We start from the raw sequence: 20,924 nt of genomic DNA, 5'->3' as shown, positions 1-20,924 counted from the left end.
ATCCGATGAAGGGATCGGAGCCAGCGCCGAGACCATCGGATCCGAGGGACCAGTGTGCTCCGACCTGGACGGAGCCGAAGGCACACTGAATCCCCCGGATCTGAAGCTCGGACCACGGCTCCGAGAGGTCGGATCCGACAGGCTCGAGGGTAGGGTCGGATCCGAAGTACCAAGTACTGTCGGCGCCGACCCACCCCCGGCTCCAAGGCTGCTCGGCTCGGCGCTCGAACCCGGGTAGCGGGTCGGAGAAGGAGCAATTGGGTGGAAAAAAGGTGTCGAGCTCCCCCCCTTTTGGGGGGGGAGGCAAGAGCACTCCCATCTGCAGCTGGGCCTGGATGAACCTTAGCATCATCCAGTCCAAGTCTGCATCTGATAAGCTGAAAGTGGATCTCGAAGAGGCCACCGAGGCAGGCCTGGAATGCCACCTCAATGACCTCGACGGAGATCGGTTCTCCTCCTCCCCGGGCCCCGGGGAGAAAGAAGGGGATCGGAGCCGAGGAGGAGGAGACCTAGAAGCAGTGGAGGGAGAAGCCCGCTTAGCCTTGGGGCCGAAACGGAGGTCTCGGCCCGCCGCTTGTGGTGCTTCTCCCTCCGTTCTCCTCCTGGCCTCCCTGTCCTCCGACACTTTAGCGGGAGTTTGAGTCCCAGTCGGTGGCAGGGGGGGCAGGAGTGGCAACCACCACAGGTTGTGATGGAGCCACGGGAGCAGCAGAGGTAGCGGTGGCCGAAACTGAATCCTGGGGTAGAAGTCCCGCCAGGACCAGCTTCGACCTCCGTTCTTTCAGTGCCCTGGGGTTGAACGCTGCACAGATAGTACAGCCCGAGGTGAGGTGTTCAACCCCAAGGCACGAGCGCAGTGTGGCCATCAGCCGGGAGAGCTTATGGCCACACTCGGTACATTTAGAAAATATGGCTTTTGGGGCCTCAGCCATTCCCTTTTTTTTTTTTTTTTTTTTAAACTAAAAAGAAAGAAAAACAACTACACACACACACAGGCCCCAAAAGACACTCAACAAACACTCACACACTAGCGACCAGCGAAGGGAGGGTATTAATTAAAAAATAAGGAACCTAACTCGGACACACTTTACAAGTATTAATTTAAACTAAAAAAGAATTTCCTGACTAAAAATAATTAGAAAAGTTAACTTTTTTTCCCACTTATCTGACAGAGCTCAAAAAGGATCCAGCCATCACAAGCGCGGCAAACTAGATCTGAGGTCATGGAGGGTTAGCAGGGGATTATGGGTGAAGGGAGGAGCTAGGAGCTCGGATCCATTAGCTTGAAACAAGTTGCCGGCTCGGATCCGATATCGGATCTGTAACCCACAGGTTGCTGACAAATGAACAATCCTACTTCAGATATAAGGTTTAAATCATCTGTGAATGGTATAAAAGTAACATTAGTGAGAAGGCAGAAAATAAGGTTTAAATCATCTGTGAATGGTATAAAAGTAACATTAGTGAGAAGGTTAGTGAGAAGGCAGTAAATAAGGTTTAAATCATCTGTGAATGGTATAAAAGTAACATTAGTAAGAAGGCAGTAAATATGGTTAATCCCTAAAGGATAAGGATGAAGGAACCTTATCTGTAATGAATGTATTCATGTATTAAGCAGGTTAGGTAGATACAGTGCAATTGCATTTCCATTTATAGGAGAGCGGAGCTGGGTTTTGAAGTGTTCAAAGTTTTCAGAAATTCTTAGAGACGGAGGGAGTGAATTCAATTTTTTGGCTAAGGAAAAGGATTGGACCAGCAGGATAATTTGGTTTGTATACAGAGATTAGATTTTGGTGGGCAGATCTTAGAGTTCTGTGTGGGGTGTGTAATGGTAAGATGTCTGTTAGTGCTGGGCATTTAATTGGTTTAAAAATAAGCTTGTGAGCTGTGCTGAGTTGTAGGTAGTCAAGGTAGTTGAGAAGTTCAAGCCATTGCAGCAGGTGGGGAGGTATACAATGGTGGGTATAGTATTTGGATGTGGTGGCGAACTTTGAGATTTTGTTGTAACAGGTTTCCAGTTTAGAAGAGATGGAGGAAGACAGATTGGTTAGTAGGAGAGCACCATACATCAGTGAAGGTAGTAAGTAGGCAGTGGCGAGGGTCTGTCTTGTTGAAGGGGAGAGGAAGTGGGAGTTTCTGTACAGCATGCCAAGTTTCTGATGGGTTTTCTTAATATTTAGCTGAATTTGGGTATCAAATTTTAGGTGTTCATTAATAGTAACCCCAAGAAGTTTAGTAAAAGGAAAAACTTCAATAGTGGAGTTGGCATGGCTGATAATATTGAAAGAGATTTTATCAAGGGGGAGAGATTTTGAGGGAGAGAATAGTAGGAGTTTTGATTTGTTGGCATTCAGAGAGAGGTGATTTTAAAGCATCCAGTTCTCAGTAGTTGAGAAGGCAGTTTGAGTTTTTGTTTGGAGCTCAGGGTGATTAGAAGCAGAGCAAACTAAAGCTGAGTCATCTGCATATTGTACTATCTTAGTGTTAGGAATGGCTACATGGAAATCATTAACGAAGATATTAAAGAGCACTGGGCCGAGTATGGATCCCTGGGGTACTCCGGTTGGGGTAGGAAGGAAGGCTGAGGTGCCAGTCTTCCATTTCATGGCCTGAGATCTATCAGAGAGGTAGCTGCTGAACCAGGTAATGGTGTTTTGTGAGAGATTAATATTAGAAAGATGGTTAAGGAGGTGGGTATGGGAGACTGTATCAAAAGCCTTTCAGGATATTCCTGAGAACCACAGAACCAAAGGAGGCTCTTTCCCTGGAGATCAAATCCAATTGGTAATGAGTAATAAAGGTATGTGGAGTAGCCCACGTTGCTTCTGAGCATATTTCACTCATGGAAGCCTTAGAATGGAAAACAGCTGAAATAGCCATAGATCTAGTGGCATGTGCCTTCACTGACGCAGGTAACTTAAGATTCTTTCTATTATAAATGTAAGTAATACAATCTCGTAATCATTTTGACAAGGTAACCTTACAGACAGATTTTCCTAAAGTTGTGCCAGAAATGGAAACAAACAATTGTTCTGATTTTCTAAACTCTTTAACTCTGCTGAGGTAGAAACGTAATTATCTGTGAATATCCAATAAGTGTAGGCAATATTCCCCTTTGTTGGAAAAATTGGGAAATAAATCAGGCAAGTCAGTGGCTTGATTAATGTTGAACTCTGAGACTACCTTCGGAAGAAAGGGTGGACTGGCTCTGAGTGTAACTCTATCCTTATGGAAAATCACATAAGGGGGTTTTGAACATAAGGCCTGCAATTCAGACACTCATCTTGCAGAGGTTATAGTTATGAGGAGAAGTGTTTTCCAAGAAAAGAACTTTAAGGCATATGTAGCCACCAGTTCAAAGGGGATAAGTACCAGTGACTGCAGAACAACAGTCAGGTCCCATGGGGGTACAGTGTCTTTAAATGGAGGCTTTAATTTAATAGCTCCCTTGAGGAAGACCTTACATAGTTTATGTGAAATTAAAGGTAGCTCTCTGAAGCCAGTGAAATTAGAGATGGCAGCTAGAATAACCTTAACTGTGGCGGCGGAAGCTCTGTTAGCAAAAAGGATGGCCAGAAATTCTAAAACTTTTTCCACAAAGAGCTGAAAAAGGGTTGAGACCATTATCACAAGCCCAGATTGAAAATCTCTTCCACTTACTGAGGTAGAGTTTCTTGGTGGATGGTTTATGCAATGCCAGTAAAAGTTTTCGTATTGGGGATGATATATCACTATGCCTGGTGACTAATGGAATTGGAGGAGCCAAGCAGTTTGCTTGAGACTTTGAAGACTGGGATGCACCAGTCCCTGAGGGTGAGACAGAAGGCCTGGAATTGGGTCCAGAATCCATGGATGGTAAACTAGATGAGGCCATATTAAGGGAAACCAAATTTGTCAAGGCCAAAAGGGTGCAATGAGGATTACTGTGCTTCCCAACCTGGCTGCTTTCTTGAGTAAAGAGTGGGATCAGAGGGGAAGGAGGGAAGGCATACAGGAGACCTGGAGGCCAGTCGAGGAGAAGAGCATCTCTCAGGGACTCCCCCTGAGGGGGGAATTAGGGCAAAATAGCTTCTGCACTTGTTGTTTTGGGGTGATGCAAGAAGGCTGCAACAAGGCTTGCCCTAGCGATGAAAGATGATCTAAGCTATATTGGGATTGAGAGACCACTGGTGAGGCAGTAAAATGCATCTGCTTAATTTGTCCACTATCACGTTTGAACTCCCCAGGATGTGCGTTGCTATCAGAAATCAGTTGGAGGGAGTGGCCCATTGCCACACTCTGAGGGGTTCTCAACACAGGGGGTAGGATTTGGTTTCCCCTTGTTTGTTGATGTACCAGACTACGGACATGCATTCTGACTGGACTGCAATTGTTCCTTGAGGGAGGGCAGATTGAAATGCTTGCAATGCTAATAGCACTGCCCTCAACACCAGGATGGTAATATGCAGATTGGCCTCTATCAGGGACCAAGTGCATTGGAATGTCTTTTCCAGATAATGCCTCCCCACCCCAACTGGGAGGCATCTGTGGTCACTATGGCCTAGGGTTGAGGAGGAACAAAGGGATGGCCCAAAAGAATTTCTTCAGATTCCATCCACCAGGATAGGTCCTTTTTGCAGCAACTGGTGATAAAAATGGAGTAGTTCATTGGATGGGTTAGAATAGACCATTGATTTGCAAGAAGCCACTGCAGTAACCTCATGTGAAATCTCACTAGTGGGCCACAGTGCCAGCTGCTGCCACGGACCCCAACGCTTGAAGCACCAGTAAGGTTGGTACTTTGTGCATAGGAAAGAATGTACTTGAGATTTTATTTTCTGTAATCTGTGAAGGGGGAGGAAGGCTACACATGACAGGGTGTGTAAACGAGCTCCTATGAATTCCATATCCTGAGAGGAAGTTAGTTGAGACTTTGTATGATTGACTGTGATGCCAAGATGCAGGAACAATTGTAGGGTGAATTCTGTTGTCTGAAGCAGAAGATGTCTGGTGAAAGCAGTGATGAGCCAGTCATCTAGATATGAAGACACAAAATCTTTGCAGTCTCAAGTGAGCTGCTACTGCTGCCACACACTTGGAGAACACCCTGGGGGCTGTGGTGAAACCAAAGGGCAGCATCCTGAACGGAAAGTGACTGGCTCCTAGCCGAAAGTGGAGAAACCTTCTTGAGCATTTGTCCATCTTCATGTGGCAATACGCATCTTGAAGGTCTATCAAGCACATCCAATTGTTTTCCTCTAGAAAGGAAAGTATTGACTGAACCATGACCATCCAGAATATGGACTGTTGAACAAATTTGTTTAGAATGCTGAGCTCCAGAACTGGTCTTCAGTCCCCTGTCTTTTTGGCACTAAAAAGAACCTTAAGTAAAATCCGGATCCTATCTGATCTGGTGGGACTTCCTGGATGACTCTTTTTATTAGCAACGTTTGTATTTCTAAGCCTGCTTGGTCCCTCAGATTTGGTGGAACATCAGGGAGTATTGTTCAAGTTCCTGGATAAAGAGTGAAGGGAATTAAGTAACCTCTGGAAATAATTCTCAGCACCCAGGCATTTGTGGTTACTTGTTGCCAAGTTGTTGAGAATAAAGAAAATCTTCCCTGGAATGCCTCCAGAGGTAAGCAATTGGGCCCCTTTCAGGAGCACTGATAGGGTTGGCCAGAGAGGGAACCTGCCTCTAGGATGGCGTCTTCCATTAGAGCTTCCCGCTCTGCCTCAAGAGGGGTCTGCACCATATGTGTCCTGGAAAGGCCTCTCAGACGTTTTGAGCCACATCTTCCCACTCAACTGATTCCTAGAATAGAATCATTGGGGAGCAGAAAAATGTATGCCCACTGCAGACAGGGTCTTTCCATCTTTCTCACACCTGGTTATAGTTTCTTTGACTTTGGGGCCTAACAAAGATCTGTCAAAAGAAGCACTGATGAAGGAAGACTTGAATGGCGCCACAAACTCATACAGGTGCATTCAAGTGTGCCGTCAGATTACAACACCTGAACCAGCTGACTTGGTCGCCTCTTCAGCTGCATGTGCAATGAGCTTCATGGATGACTTAGAAATAGACTCCAGGGTAGCTAACTGGAAGGCCACTTTTTCCTGGACCCCCACAGATACAGCTCCTGCTAGGGCATCTAATAGGGGTCTATATTATATCCCCGAATGCTTAAAAAAGTGAACGCTGATTGATCTTATTTTCGCGAAATTGCAAAATATCGAAGCAGCAGAAACTCAAATTTTTTCCCAGGGAAAGAATTCGGTTGTCCGTTTCTGTTGCTTCGGTATTTTCAGTGTTATGGTGGAAAGTTATCGGTCAGATTCAGGTAAGTGTGCGATTGTGTGGATGTGAGTGTTAGGGTGATTTAGGTGAGTTAGGGTTAGGGCTCGGGTTAGGTGTGTGTGCGACTGAGTGGACATGCGGTTTAGGGCGGATTTAAGTGAGTTAGGGTTAGGGAGTGGGTGAGGTGAGTGTGCGATAGTGACAGACCTTAGGGTTAGGGTTTGGGTTAAGGTAAGTGGGTAGTTAGTGGTGTGTGCATAGTTTAGTGTAGGGTTAGGTATCAGATTTTAGGTGTATGTGTGTGGATTTCTGTTTGTTTGGTGTGCTTGTGTTGTGTGTATGTGTTTTGGATCAGCGATTTTTTCCCTGGGAAAAAAATCGCTGATCTGACAGTTCGAGATTGTAAGCTTTCGCTTAAATTAGGTCAATCAATCAGCGTTCGCTTTTTTAAGCGTTCGATGATATAATATAGACACTCCAATAGCTCCTTGGTCAAATCCCTCTGGAGCCAAGTGAAATGTACCATGAAGTTCAAGGACCTAAAGGTGAACATTGAGGATGCATAAACCCACTTTCCACATCTATCCATCACCCTTGACTCTTGGTTAGGGGGATGAACAGTGGAACTTTCTTCAGCTAGTTCCTTTTTAGTGGCAGCCGCCACAACCATGCCATCTACTGCTAATCCTTTCGCCCAGTGCTGGTGGTCTTCAGCAGCAGACAGTATTTTAACTAGTCTCTGCAAATTGGTTCTATCAAATCAGGGGCCTTCCAAGACCACTGAGTGATCAACTTAATGAGATCGTCAGTGGGAGGTGTCACCCTGGAAGTAGATGGGCGAGCTTCAAAGGCTTGTAAGTACACAGACTCCTCAGAAGTAGGGACTTTGGGCTTCCAGTTACCCCTCTGTTTGAGGATCTCTAGAATGTCTCCAAAGGATATGTCTTCCGGGGGTGACCAGGGGGAACTCTCCCCATTATCGAAATCCGTGTCCTCGGTGACAGACTCTTCAGGGGAGTCCAGGTGTTTCCTCTTATACAGCTTCTTCCAAGGGGGCTCTTCAGTGGGAATATCTGTAGAGGACTTGGAAGAGGGGTGATGCTTAGTCAGGATGTCTTGCATTCTTGGAGCTCTCTGTCCAGGTACAGAGGTTGGCAGAAGCTCTGGGTAAGCAGGGGTCATGGGGTGAGACTCCAGTAACCTGTTGCCTGGGAACGTGTGGTGGCCAAAGCCCTCTCCATAGCATGAAAGGCAGGCCCCCTAAGGAGGGATGGGAGCCCGGAACTGAGACAGACAAACTCGGAACCGGGGTCATACACCACCTCAAGAGACCCTCCTCCAATGCTGAAGCTGCGGAAAGACCCCCAGCCATCGTAGTTCGAAGAGGTAAGGATGTCTACAAATAAAAAACAGGAAACAACTCAAACCCCCCGGACCTGAAGGTGGAGTCATGATATCGAGGACCCGTCAGTTCTGAAGGCACCGAGGGAGTCATAGCCACATCCGGAACCCAAGACAAGGATGTTGTCAGTGATGGGGCCATAGGAACCTGTGTGGTTGGAGTCGACAACTCTATTGCCTCCAAAGAAGTCAGAGGAGAAATATATGTAGGAGCACTGGAATACTTCCCTGCTCCAGGTGGAAAAAGGGGCTGAGAATATGGAGAAAGACCCCTAGCTGTCAGAAGCTGATCCACCAACCTCACTATTTCAACTTTCGATAGACTCGTGGTGGAGCGAACAGATAGTCTGGAGGGAGATTCTGGTCTTTCTATAAATGGGATTGGAAGTTGTCCTGGGAAGGGGTCAATAGACAGGAAATATCTCGCCCTGGGTGCGGAAAAAGTTTCAGTCTTCGGCACCGAAGAAGAAGGTATAACCCTCAAAGCAGCAGTAGATGTCAGCACTGACATAGAAACTAAGGAAGCAGGTGCTGGCACTGGAGTCGTTACTGGTGCTGGTGCAGTAGCTTGTGTTGATGACACCGAAGTAGTAGTTGGTGCCAAGGACTCAGTCCATTCCATGAGTTTTGGAACCTTTGGTTTTGATTCCGAACAGGGACCAACAGATGGGTACTTATGTTTTTTAAATGTCAGTGCCGATGGAGATGTTGGCACCAAACAACTAGCCTTTGAACCAGAGGCCTTTGCAGACTGATCGACCTTGGACAAAGCTTTTTCAAAAGAGGCTTTAAGTACTCCTTTAAGTATGAGTTTATTACAATGCTCTACCAGGGCCCTAGTACCGAAGCCCTGGCAGATATACCACTCTAAATCCAAATGAGGAGCACCCAAACAAAAAAGACAAGAACTGTGCCCGTCAGAGTTAGAAATTTTTCTGCTGCACTCTTGGAACTGCTTAAATCCAGTGGTAGACTTAGACTTTTCTGCCACGATAGAAGAAAAGAAGACAGAAATGCAGTCAAAAAAATCCACCACACACTCATACGCTCACTTAAGAAAAGAAAGGGAAAAAAATCTACCAATGACAGTAGGAAGAATTACCAAACAGTACTAAAAAGGGAGAGGGGGGGGAACTACCAACAAAGGTAAAAGAAATATACCAACAAGTACAGGGTTAACAGGAATTAAATCACTTGTGCAAGAAAAGGTGGCTAGATAAAGGCTAAGAAATATTACAAGGGTTTTAACTAAGACAGAAAGTTAGACAGAGAATGAATAATCTTAATATTTTACTTAGCTACGACAGAAGAGTCGGCTGATGCATCTTTCTATAAGAGCGGCAAACGAGATCTGAGATAATGTACAGATGGGCATTGTGGGTAGACTCTTAGCTCGAGATTTTTTTTTCGCTGGTGCTAGCTATATAAAGACCAGACCAGTGCAGAGGATCGGAACCATGACCCAAGAATCAAGAATAGATGAAGATTGACAACATCAGATTTTTTTTTTTTGAGCTATGATATAGAATTGGAACTGCCTAGACATAGTGAAGACTTGCTGAGTCTAATTATGGTGGCTGCTAAACAAAGCAATTACTAGAATATGGAAATCAAGGTCTAAACCATCTTTACTAGAAGTACTGAATACAGTAGCAGAGATAAAACAAGTAGAATTGGGATCTTTAGAAAACTGTAGGAGCAGATTGCATAGAAAGAAATAGGAATTGTGGGAACAATACATGCAGAGGAGGAACAAGGTTTAAATGAAGGCAGGATCTGAATGAGTTATGTAATGTTTGACTGACAATGACTGGATAGGTTATAAATGAAGTATAATGTTTGCAAATAAAATTCTATTGCCTTTCCTTCTCTAGTTATTTGCTACCAATATCTTGGTTCCTTTGCCTGTTTTCTCCAATACACTACTGCAGTCAACCCGATCAGCAGAATCTCCTTTCTCCATTCCCATATTGACTTACTTCTTAGAATACCTTCTGCTATTTTATAAAAATAATACTCTGTATGATTATTGTTGTTCTCCTTAAAGGTTTGCAACCAAAATCCCAGTCTCTCCCTGTTACTTGAACTACCTCGCTTCTTCATCATCTCTTTCCATTTTGAGTTATAGTTTTCTGCTTGTGTTATGTATAGGAGCCTTAACTGTATTGCTCTGAAATACTCCTTCAAATCAGGTAATCCCAATCCACCCTGTTCTATTGGAAGAATAAGCTGATCCCACGTGACTCTTGCCATCTTCCCCTCCCAGATAAAATCCTTCAACTCTTTATTAATTACTATCCACAACTTCTCCTCTGGTTGATAGAAATGTGCCTGACCTGTATACACGACTAAAGGGGCTAAAAATATTTTAACTGCTTGTATCTTATTATCAGTATCCATATAACTGAGCTTCCATTTTCTCAGTTTTTGTATTATCTTTTGTTTGGTCTCTTCTCATATATCCGTAGCTGCCACACTGGTATAATTTTCAATCCGTACTCCTAAACACTTCATTTTAAGATGTCCCCATAAGTATGGATACTGCTGAACCAATCTGTATGTGGCTACATAATTTACCACTATTGCTTTTATTTTAGCTTCATTATCAGAGATGATTTAGTTGTTAGTTGGGATATTTTGAAGATACCTTAAAGGTTATGGACATCAGCTGGGTATAAAGACCCTGTGTTTCCACAGTATAGCCAAACATTCCACTTATGCCAGTCTTAGCTATTTGGGTAGATTATCCTGACTACATTTGGAAGGTGGAAGAAGAAGAGTCCAGAAGCTCATGGAGAATGGTCCTAGCAAAGCTTGATCAAGACCTAGAGAAGGAATCAAAGTTATACTTCTTTGTAAAAGTATGTACAGAGGACCAAGTTGAATCTTCTAGAATACTTCTAGAATCCAACCCTTTCCAAAAAGCCATAGATGAAGCCAAGGCCCAGCTAGAGTGGGCCTTGATCCTGCCTGGAATACTTTTGCAATGGTAACTATAGCAAAAGTTAATAGCTTAAAGACAACCATTTGGATATAGTCTGTTTTGACACAGGTTGTCCCTTCTTCTTAACTTCACAAGAAACAGAAAATTGATCTGAAGATTTGAAAGATTTAGTTCTGTCACGATAGTACCTCATTTGTCTGTGGACATCCAAGGTATATAGTATTCTTTCTCCCTCATATTTAGGTTCAGGAAATAAAATGGAGAGATGGATAGTTTGGCTTAAATTAAAACTGGATGTCACTTTAGACTTAAAATAAGGATTTCTTCTCATACAAACCGTCTCTGTTGAAACTGAGATATGGTTGACTTGTAGAGGTGAGAGTCATCAGTAAAACTGTCTTCCACATTAAGAACTTCAAAAGTTAGCCACATTTGCTGGTTTAAATGGAGCAGGTGTTAGCTTCTCTAACACAAAATTAAGATCCCAAGGAGGGGCCACTGGTTTTCATGGAGGTCTCTTATGCAGAGCAAACTTCAAAAGCATTTTGACATGAGAATGCATTGAAAAAGGAGGATACATGGGCAGTCATGCTGAAATGGTCGATAAATGAACCCTGATGGAGGAGTAAGTAAGACTATAGTATAGTAACTCATACAAATATTGTAAAACCAGTGAAAAACTAGTACTGCATGGGTGCAGACTATGTTGTTGGCAACAACCAGAAAACCATTTCCATTTAGTAATTTAGGATTTTCAAGTAGCAGGCTTTCTTGCCTCTATTAGTACCTGGTGCACATTCTCAGTAAATAGGTACCTGAAGGGAATTAAATCCCTATCATCCAGGGGGTATGGATGTCTTATGTGAGTATGTCCAGTCTGTAAGGAAGCTTGTGGTGACTGCCTCTGGCCATATTCAAAAGAAGGGAGAACCATGATTGCCTGGGCCAGAAGGGAGTCACCACAGTGATCTTGGGAGATTCTTTATGAATCTTCAGAAGAACCCTGGATATCAGTGGAAAGGGTGGAACAGCATACAAGAACATTCCTGTCCAAGGAAAAGAAAAGGCACCTGTCTTCCATAGGTTCAACAGTTCATAGGTAGGTACTAGGCTATCGGCCCAAGGGCCTACATAAGCCTAGCCAACAAGGTTCCCTGGCTTACGCCACCCAAGAAAGTTATTTTCCTGTGCTACTGTCGAGCAGCGACACAGAAGTGATCCCCGGGGTGTATTTCCTATTTCCCATCCACTCATCAAGATTTTTCTTGAAGAGTGCTAATGAAAAACTTTTCTTGACATAGATGGGTAGCCTGTTCCAGAGTATGGGAAGTCTCTGGGACAGGAATCTATCCCTCCAGCATGTTCTGTTTATTGTGGTGATAAGGTTTAGGTCCCCAGAGCGTATAGCTCAGAGGGATTGGGATTTCTTTAGGTGTAGCATGTCCAAGAGCTCTGGGGTTGACATAGATTTATATGTTAGGCAGAGATCACCTCGGAGTAAAGCTGGAGTTTTTAAGGCGGTCAGTGTAGGGCATTTGTTTGAGGCCAGTAATCCTCTTTGTGAGGTACTTCTGTGGCCTTTCCAGCTGCTGCAGATGTCTTGTGAGGTACATTCCAAAAAGGGCATTGTACTCTATAATGGGTCTAATGAGTGTCGAGTAGAGGGGAACAATGACCTCTTTTTTCCTGGATGAGAACCCTTTTATGATGAGGTGTGCCACGTAGAAGAACTTCCTGACTACTGTGGCGATGTGACTATCAAAGGAGAGACTACTGTCCACCTGGATCCCAAGGTCTCTTATCACACATTTGGTGTTAAGTAAATTGCTGCCTATGTGGTAGTTCATGGGTACAGAGTTTTTACCAAAGGGGATGACACTGCACTTTTTGGCATTGAGCTTGAGGCCATGGCTCTGACACCAAGCATCTGTCTCAACAAGGCCCTTCTGTAGGACCTTCTTGTATGGAGTCCTGGCAGTTGACTGTTCAGAGAGGAAGCAAATAGGTCTACTTGAGGAAGTCCCCACAGATAGATCAAATTTTGGAAGAGCCCTGTTCTAGTTTCCATTTGTGAGGGCTTGACCTTGCTCTGCTCATCTTGTCTGTCACACAGTTTTTCTCTGGGAGAACATAAGGATGCCTATAGAGTCAGACTATGCTGTGAAGCCATCTCCCAATCTAACATGTCTAGTCTGCAAAGAGGGTACCCTTTGCTTGCTGATGTACCACATGACTGTGGTATTGTCAATAACATGAAGAGGTCATGGGGACCAAAGATGACTCAGCAAGCTGAGTGCCTTGATCAGCGTAAGCATTTCTTTTATATTTATGTGCTTGCATCTGTCCTTGGTGTCCCACACACCTACCACTTTTATCATTCCTGAAACTGCTCCCTAAGCAAAGTCTGACGCGTCCGTGGTGACCTGACTTCTTTGGATAAGACAGGCAGAAGAGGAGACCCAGATTTAAAAATATTTGCTTTCTCCACCAAGTAGTTCCCTTCTGACAAACTCCAGCACAGATATTTGAAAAGGCAAAGGATATTCATGCTGCGACCAAAGAAACTTCAGATAACACTGTTTCTTTCCCATTTGGAGACTTGCCAGGGGTATCATAAGAATCACAGATGCCATGAGACACACATTCCTGAGGTATTTTATCGCAGTGATCAAAGATTCAGTAGAAAACCTTAGAAATTGATCTAAATATAGATCTATTTTTCCTGAGGAAGAAAGCTCTTTGAACTGAGGTGTTGAGCTGACACCCAAGGAACACAATCCCTTGTGAAGGAATAAAAAAAAAAAAGACTTTTGAATGTTCTCATGGAATCCAAGGTTGTGTAAGATCTGGCACCCAAATGAGAGATTTATGACACTTTGAAAATGACTCTGCAAAGATTAGCAAGGCACCTACATATAGAAAAATGTGGAGACTCTGCAGCCTGCAATGAGCTATAACTGGAGCTAGACACTTTGTGAACATTACAGGTGCAGTGGAATTTTCTGAACTTAATGTTTGTTTACCTGCATTCTGTTGATTGATTTGAGAAAAACATTCCTCATATTTTCAGTTAGAACAAACTTTAACATATAAGCCTGACAATTCAAAATCTAGAAAATCATAGTTGCAGAAGCAAAAACTTTTTCTCCATACTCATCAATAATCTTCCCCCATCCCAGAGAAAGTCAGACTGAAAAAACTGAAATTAAAAATGTTTCTTCATCTTCCTGTCCAGATTCAGAATCTTGAAACTTCTCAGGAAAAGAGCTATCCCCCTTTCTTTTACCAGAAACTACTTTATAAGAAGGATCAATAGTCTAAATTAAACCCTGAGCCAGACCCAGTAAACTACTCCTGTATAAGGACATTTTTGGAGGAGTAGTTAATGGTTTGGATTTCCTGATTCTTTTTGATAGGAAAAATTGGGATAACAGTGTTATTAATGGCAGGAGCAGCTTCCCCAGCAACAGGCACAATATCTTGAAAAAGCAGGGAAGCCTTTCTGGTTCCCTCTCCCAGGACCAACAAGGAAGGAGCCACAGAGGACATGGCTAACCACTGGTCCACAGCTGCTGTTGATGCTACACCAGAAGGATCCAGGGTACAAGACTAGTGGTTTTAGGTACAACATATGGCTACAGCAGAGTCATCCACTCATCTGAGGCAAAATGCTAGCCTGTTGTTGGGGTAAAGGCTGGTTACTTAACTTTTTCATTTTGTGGCTGGAAGAAGGACCAGTTGTGGGATCGACAGTTTGTTCCATGGTTGAGTCGAACATGCTGCTTTTTTCCAGGGAAAAAAGGAGCAGGAGCAGTAAAAGAAAAGTTACTTTTTTCACATAAAAACATAATAAAACACTCTTTAAAGCATTTTGCCATCCACTCAAAGTAAAATAAACACAATTTCTCCACATAAACATGGTCTTCTATTACTTTAAACAACTTTTAAACTGACAGAAAAAACAGCGCTCTTGTAAAAGAGCAAAACACTCCTGTGGCAGTCTCTTAAAACACAGACTCCTTGCTTTAAAATATCTTTCCTGAACAGGATAGTGTTATAAAACAATTTCTTAAAATGGAAGGCTTTTCCACAAAGAGTCTTACCAGCCAAGCAAAGGAACAGCACAAGAGGAGCATCAGTCCTTGAAAGCCTCACAGGAGCGTGGTCTTCTGCTGCAGAAACCACTGAATGGTTTGGTGCTCAAATGTGCTTTTTAATCATCTCAGCTCAAGTTTACTAATGGTTTAGGTGTGGGGGAGGTGCCCTGAAGCTTTGGAAGCTGGCCAGCTGTTATATCTTATTTAGGATATAACCCATATAGCTAAGGTTAATGCAGCAGTGATCAATGTGATGAACATCTATAATTTAATTAAAGACAAAAGAGTAGAATGCAACACAGTAAAAGATAAAGTCCACAACATACAAGTAAAATGAGAGACAAAATGAATACACCAATAAAACAACAATAAAGACAGAGTCTGGAAGTGAAAACCGGAGTGAAGTTCAGCAAGCGGGAGTAAGTTGTAAAGGTGAGTTGTGCCCTGTTAGAGTTTTTTCTCAGGCAAATATTGCTAAAAGCTAGTGCAACAGAAAGGGTTATACTTAAATAGTATTAGGGACAGGCAGAAAAAAAGCAAACAAGTAAAAAATGCAAGAGTTGGACCACTTAACAGCTTTTTCTGAACCAAGTGTTTGTTAAACCTGGTATACTGCTTTCAAATGCACAAGTGGACATGCAGGACATCTTTATGAATATCCAGATTTGAAATATTTGTGGTTAAATCACTTGGTTCAGCTAGGAAGCAATCTAGCAAGGTCAAGTCTCTGTCCTTCTCCACGAGACAGTCAAACTGGTCTTTGTTTTCTCAGGCTTGTTAGCCAGTTCTCTAAGATACTCTTGGCATGTGGGACACTACATGAATCCAGTTATCCAGCATCACAAATGGAAGCTCAATCTCTGCACTACCATATCAGTCATGACAAAAAAAAACTGTTTACTCTGAAGCATGTGCAATGCAGGTGGTGACTCATTTGCCAAGCTACTAAACCTGATTATAAAAAGAGGTGACCTTGCTCCCAGTGCCAAATGCATCACTAACATCGCTAATGCACACAGTGTCCTTCCTAGCCAAGCAGCACTGCAAACGCTTGGCGGAGGTCATATCATACAGGTGAAGCACAGCACTGCAGCTTCTTTTCCCTACATTTTCATAATGTCCTATGTGCTCAGAAATAGAATTCATATTATAAAAAAGGTCCAAAACACTGCAGTCTCTGTATCCTAATTAGAAAGGACAATTATAAGTAAAATGGGCAATTACCTAAAAAAAATCTAAAATAAATAAAATAAAACTAACAAAAGAATATAACTAAACTCCAAACAGCAAAGATTTTAACATAACCGTTAATGAGCTTCTAAAATCATCATCAAAATTAAATAAACAAAAGCACTGTACATTATCTCAGCACTACAGCAGAAAACTGCCTATTAGTCAGCAAACTGATGAAAAGTTATGTAATCCATGTAATGCCCTATTTATTGTATTTATTTATTTTATTTTACATTTGATTATCAGGAAAGTCCGACTGGACGCATGTCCTTTTTCAGCAGATGCCCAGGGAGAAAAGCTCCACATCATATATACAATTTGAAATAAACAGAGTACGTAATACAAGCAAACTTAATAAACTGTGAGAACACTATATCACAGTGAGTTGCATCTATGTGATTATCACATAGTGAAACAGATTCCATACAAATATTGAAAATATGTTTTAGCTGGAAAGACTTGAGCACTACGTAACACCTTTAATAGACAACTTACACAGTTACTACAACAGTACAAGAAAAGTCCTTTAGTAGACAATTAACACAATCACTACAATTCAATGAAATTAATATACCGAAACCAACACATATTTGATGTTTTAACTTTCACTCACAGGATTTTAATAGGATGCTTTATAATCAAGAAGACTACCTGCATCAGATTCTTTACAGCTATGCATTTAAATGGCTGCTTTACTAGCATGAAGATTCTTTTGAATGTTCTGGTTGTGTAACTTCTTTCATATTTAGGATGACCAGAGCAGCACCTTTCTTTGTGGCAGGAAGGTAGATACATGTTTATGCTTTTATGACCGAATATAAAATGCAAGAGGTGTACCTAAAACAATACAACCCATAGTCCCCTTCTCACATTTAGGTTGTACAGAATTAATATGCACAATTGTGATGTGGTTAATTTACATTTGCACTTGTCATATTTAACAGTAGTATCATTAATGTCCCTTTCCCAATGAGTTAGCCTACTAACTCTTTGTTTCTTCACTTACTTTGTTATTTTGAAGATCCGCAGAATACGAATGCATCGGAGAACAGAGATTCCTAAAGGAGTCATAATCTTCACGTACACTAGGATGGATTCAATAATGCCTGCACATACTACAAAGCAATCAAATCGGTTGAACAGTGACATGAAGTAGGGCCGAAGCCCTAGGGCGTACATCTTTAGCAGCATTTCGGCTGTAAATAAGGACAGGAGCACAATATTTGCAGTATCTGTAAAAAGAATATATATTATTTGTAGGACACACCACTACACATATTCCTGCTTTCAATACAAAAACGAAACAGGTTTTAAGTTTAATGCAGAATCAATTTTTTTGGAGAGATACACTTGCTAGGTTCAAAACTTTAGTTGTCAGTTACAGGTATCATTTTATAGAACACCACAGAAGTTCCACAGATTAACTAATTATTTGGCCAGCAGCTTCCAAAGTTGAACAAAGTTATTGCAGACAGTACTGGCAAAATTAGAACCACCACCACTGCATAAACTGAGTAGAAAAATATGGGTCTGACAATAAAAAGAAGTTATGTCTTACCATCTGTTGATAACATGTTCCATCTGTATTGTTGATCGTCGTTCAGTCATTACGCATGGGTATCGGTTCCGAGCTCGGAACAGAGCCAGCCATTTTCCAAGCTCGCGTCAAGTTTCAAACTCTCGAGCTAAACTCTTACCCACAATCCCCCTCTCCCTGTTACCTCAGATTGAGTTTGCAAGTCAAAGAAGGTAGAGGCTACCTCTGGTCAAATAACCTAAGAGAACCGGATGGTGAGATTAACTAGAACCTACAGGAGGGGGAAGGAGAGAGGGTCGTAATGACTGAACGAAAATCAACAATACAGATGGAATGTTATGGTAAGACATAACTTCTTTATCTGATATTGTTAATCCTTGTTCATTCCTTACGCATGGGACAGAGTCCCCAGCTACCTCTTTTCCTAGGAGGCTCTCATGGAAGGACATTCCTGAGCACCACAGAACCGAAAGATGCTCTTCCCCTGGAGGCCAAATCCAATTTGTAATGATTGATGAAGGTATGAGGCGTAGCCCAAGTTGCAGCTGCACAGATGTCATGTAAAAAAGCTCTGGCGTGGAAGGCAGCAGAAGATGCCACCAACCTTGTTGAATGAGCTTTCATGGTAGTAGGCAACAAGATATTACATTGTGTATAAATAAAGGTGACACAGTCCTTCAGCAAATACTTGAGGTCGCAAGAAGAGGCTGGTTCGAAAGGTGACATTGTCAGAGCTTGTAGAACTAATGATAAATCCCATGGTTGAACAGGTTCTCTAAAAGGTGGCTTCAGATGATTCACACCTTTTATGAAGGTCTTGCACAATTTATGAGACATAAGAGAGGAATCTTGGACACCCTCATGAAAATTAGAAATTGCAGCCAAATGAATTCTAATGGTAGAGGCCGATAGACCCGATTGAAACAGGTCGGCCAGATAGTCTAGTATAATCGACACTGGTGCTGAAAAGGGGTCTACTTGTTTATATTTCAGCCAACAGGTAAATCTTTTCCACTTGCTCAGATAAGTAATTCTAGTGGAAGACTTATGAGAAGCAATGAGAATATCACGTACTGGTAAAGAAAGATCATTCTGCCTGGCAATCAAGGGAATTGGAGTAGCCAAGCCGTGAACTTCAGGCTGTTTAAGTTGGGATGAATCAGGTTCTGTGGGTGTGAGATCAACTCCGAGGTTGGATGGAGAATCCATGGTTGATCTAGTAGGTGAGGCCAAATATGGTGCTATGAGGATCACCTTGCTCTTCAACCGACGGGCTTTATTCAGAAATTGGGGAATGAGGGGAAAGGGTGGAAATGCGTAAAGAAGACCCGAGGGCCAATCGTGGACTAGAGCGTCCCTGGGTGACTGTCCTGGAGGGGGAATCAAGGCGGAGTAGTTGCTGCATTTGTAGTTGGTCAGGGATGCAAAGAGGTCGCAGCAAGGACGGCCCCAGCGGTGGAATATCTCCGCCACTATCAAGGAATTCAGGGAGCACTCGTGAGGTTGAAGAATGCACCTGCTGAGTCTGTCTGCTATCACATTGGAACTCCCGGGAATGTGTGTTGCTAGAAGAAAACAGTTGGTAGCCATCGGCCATTGCCATATCCTCATGGCCTCTCGACAAAGGGGGTAAGATTTGGTTCCACCTTGCTTGTTGATGTACCAGACCACTGCCATGTTGTCTGATTGAATCGCAATTGTCCAAGACAGCAGCAGGGGATGGAATGCTTGCAACGCCAGAAGCACCGCCCTCAGCTCTAAAACATTTATATGCAGATGGGCCTCCAGTTCAGACCATGTGCCTTGGACTGTCTGTCCCTGACATAGCCCCCCCCACCCCATCAGGGAGGCGTCCGTGGTCACTGTGGCCTTGGGTTGCTGGGGGGAGAAGGGGCGAGAGCATTGTGAGAGATTGTGTGTCATCCACCAATTTAAATCCTGTTTGCACCTGTGGGTTACTCGAATCATGGCTGAAAGAGGATGCTGAAAAGGATACCATTGGGTGAGCAGTAGCCATTCTAGAAGCCTCATGTGAAACCTGGCCAGGGGAACAATGGTGATGGAGGCTGCCATGGAACCCAACAGTTGTAGAACTGAGTGAGCCGTGGATTTTTCCTTTGAAAGGTTTATAAATAGATGTTGCTTTATCCTTAGAATTCTGTGCTCTGGAATAGCAGCTCTGCAGTTTTTTGTGTCCAAGATAACCCCTATGATATAGTTATGCCTAGCCTTTGAGCAGCGAGGAGAGAGTATGACAGGGCTTTTTCCAGTAGATGTCTGGTGGGGGCCGAAATGAGCCAGTCGTCTAGGTATGGAAACACCTGGAATCCTTGAAGTTGCAAGTGAGCTGTAACAACTGCCATGCACTTTGTGAACACTCTGGGGGCTGCACAGAGTCCGAAGGGCAGTACTCTGAACTGGCAGTGACTGGCTCCTGCAAGGAAGCGCAGAAATCTTCTTGATGGCCTGTCCACCTTTATGTGGTTGTATGCATCTTGAAGATCTATAGAGCACATCCAATCGTCTTTTTCCAAAAGTGGAAGGATAGCCTGAACTGTGACCATCTGGAATTTTTGTACTCTCACAAACTTGTTCAATACACTGAGATCCATAATTGGTCTGCAGTCCCCGGTTTTCTTTGGCACCAAAAATAGTCTTGAGTAGAATCCGGATCCTATCTGGTCTGGAGGGACTATTTGGACGACTCTCTTTCTTAGCAGCTTTTCTATCTCTAGTGCTGCTTCTTCCCTTTGACGGGGTGGAACGTCGGGAAGGTTTTATGAAGGGACGGGACAAAGATTGAAGGGGATATGATAACCTCTGGTTATAATCCTTTGTACCCAGGAATCGGTGGTGATGGTTAGCCAGGCAGAAGGATACAAGGAGAAACGTCCCCCAACCACCTCCACAGGAAAGGAGTTGGGCTGCTCTTCAGGAGCGCTGGTAGGACTGACCAGGGAAAGAATCCCTGGAACCCTGGTTACGCGGACCGCCTCTGCACTGAAAGGAGCGTCTTCCCTGTGAGTTTCCCCCTCTGCCTCTGGGGGAGAACTCGGCCTGTGTGTCACAGAAAGGACCCTGAGATTTCTTAAACCATATCTTCCCACGGGAGAAAGCACATTGAAGGGAAGAATAATGGACACCTACTGCAGAAAGGGTCTGACCGTCTTGTTCACATCTGACCAGTGTGCTTTTAACTTTGGGCCCAAACAACGAGGAGGTCTCAATGGGGGCATTAAGAAAAGAAGACTTAAAGGGTTCCGCAAAATTGCACAAGTGCATCCAGGCGTGTTGGCTCAAAACCGCAGCTGAACCCGCTGCTCTAGCTGCTCCTTCTGATGCATGTGATATCAGTCGCATAGAGGAGTTAGATATAGACTCAATGGTGGCCAGATGAGAGGCAACTTTGTCACGGACCTCATCAGACACGGCACC

General features: G+C 43.3%; 1 protein-coding gene across 3 annotated transcripts in view; it reads right to left on the bottom strand.

Moving 5' to 3' along the window:
- CACNA1S (calcium voltage-gated channel subunit alpha1 S) overlaps positions 1-20,924 on the bottom strand; it is a 3,469,037-nt gene that overhangs the window by 2,331,324 nt on the left and 1,116,789 nt on the right. For all 3 annotated transcript variants that reach the window (XM_044076603.1, XM_044076604.1, XM_044076605.1), the window contains one exon: positions 16,959-17,184. In XM_044076603.1, the coding sequence (XP_043932538.1) occupies positions 16,959-17,184 (226 nt within the window). The remainder of the gene's footprint in view (positions 1-16,958; positions 17,185-20,924) is intronic.

The sequence above is a fragment of the Protopterus annectens genome, chromosome 7.part0 (genome assembly GCF_019279795.1).
Source record: "Protopterus annectens isolate FY-2018-M chromosome 7.part0, PAN1.0, whole genome shotgun sequence".
Lineage (NCBI taxonomy): Eukaryota > Metazoa > Chordata > Ceratodontiformes > Protopteridae > Protopterus > Protopterus annectens.
This window is presented reverse-complemented; position numbering and strand designations above follow the sequence as displayed.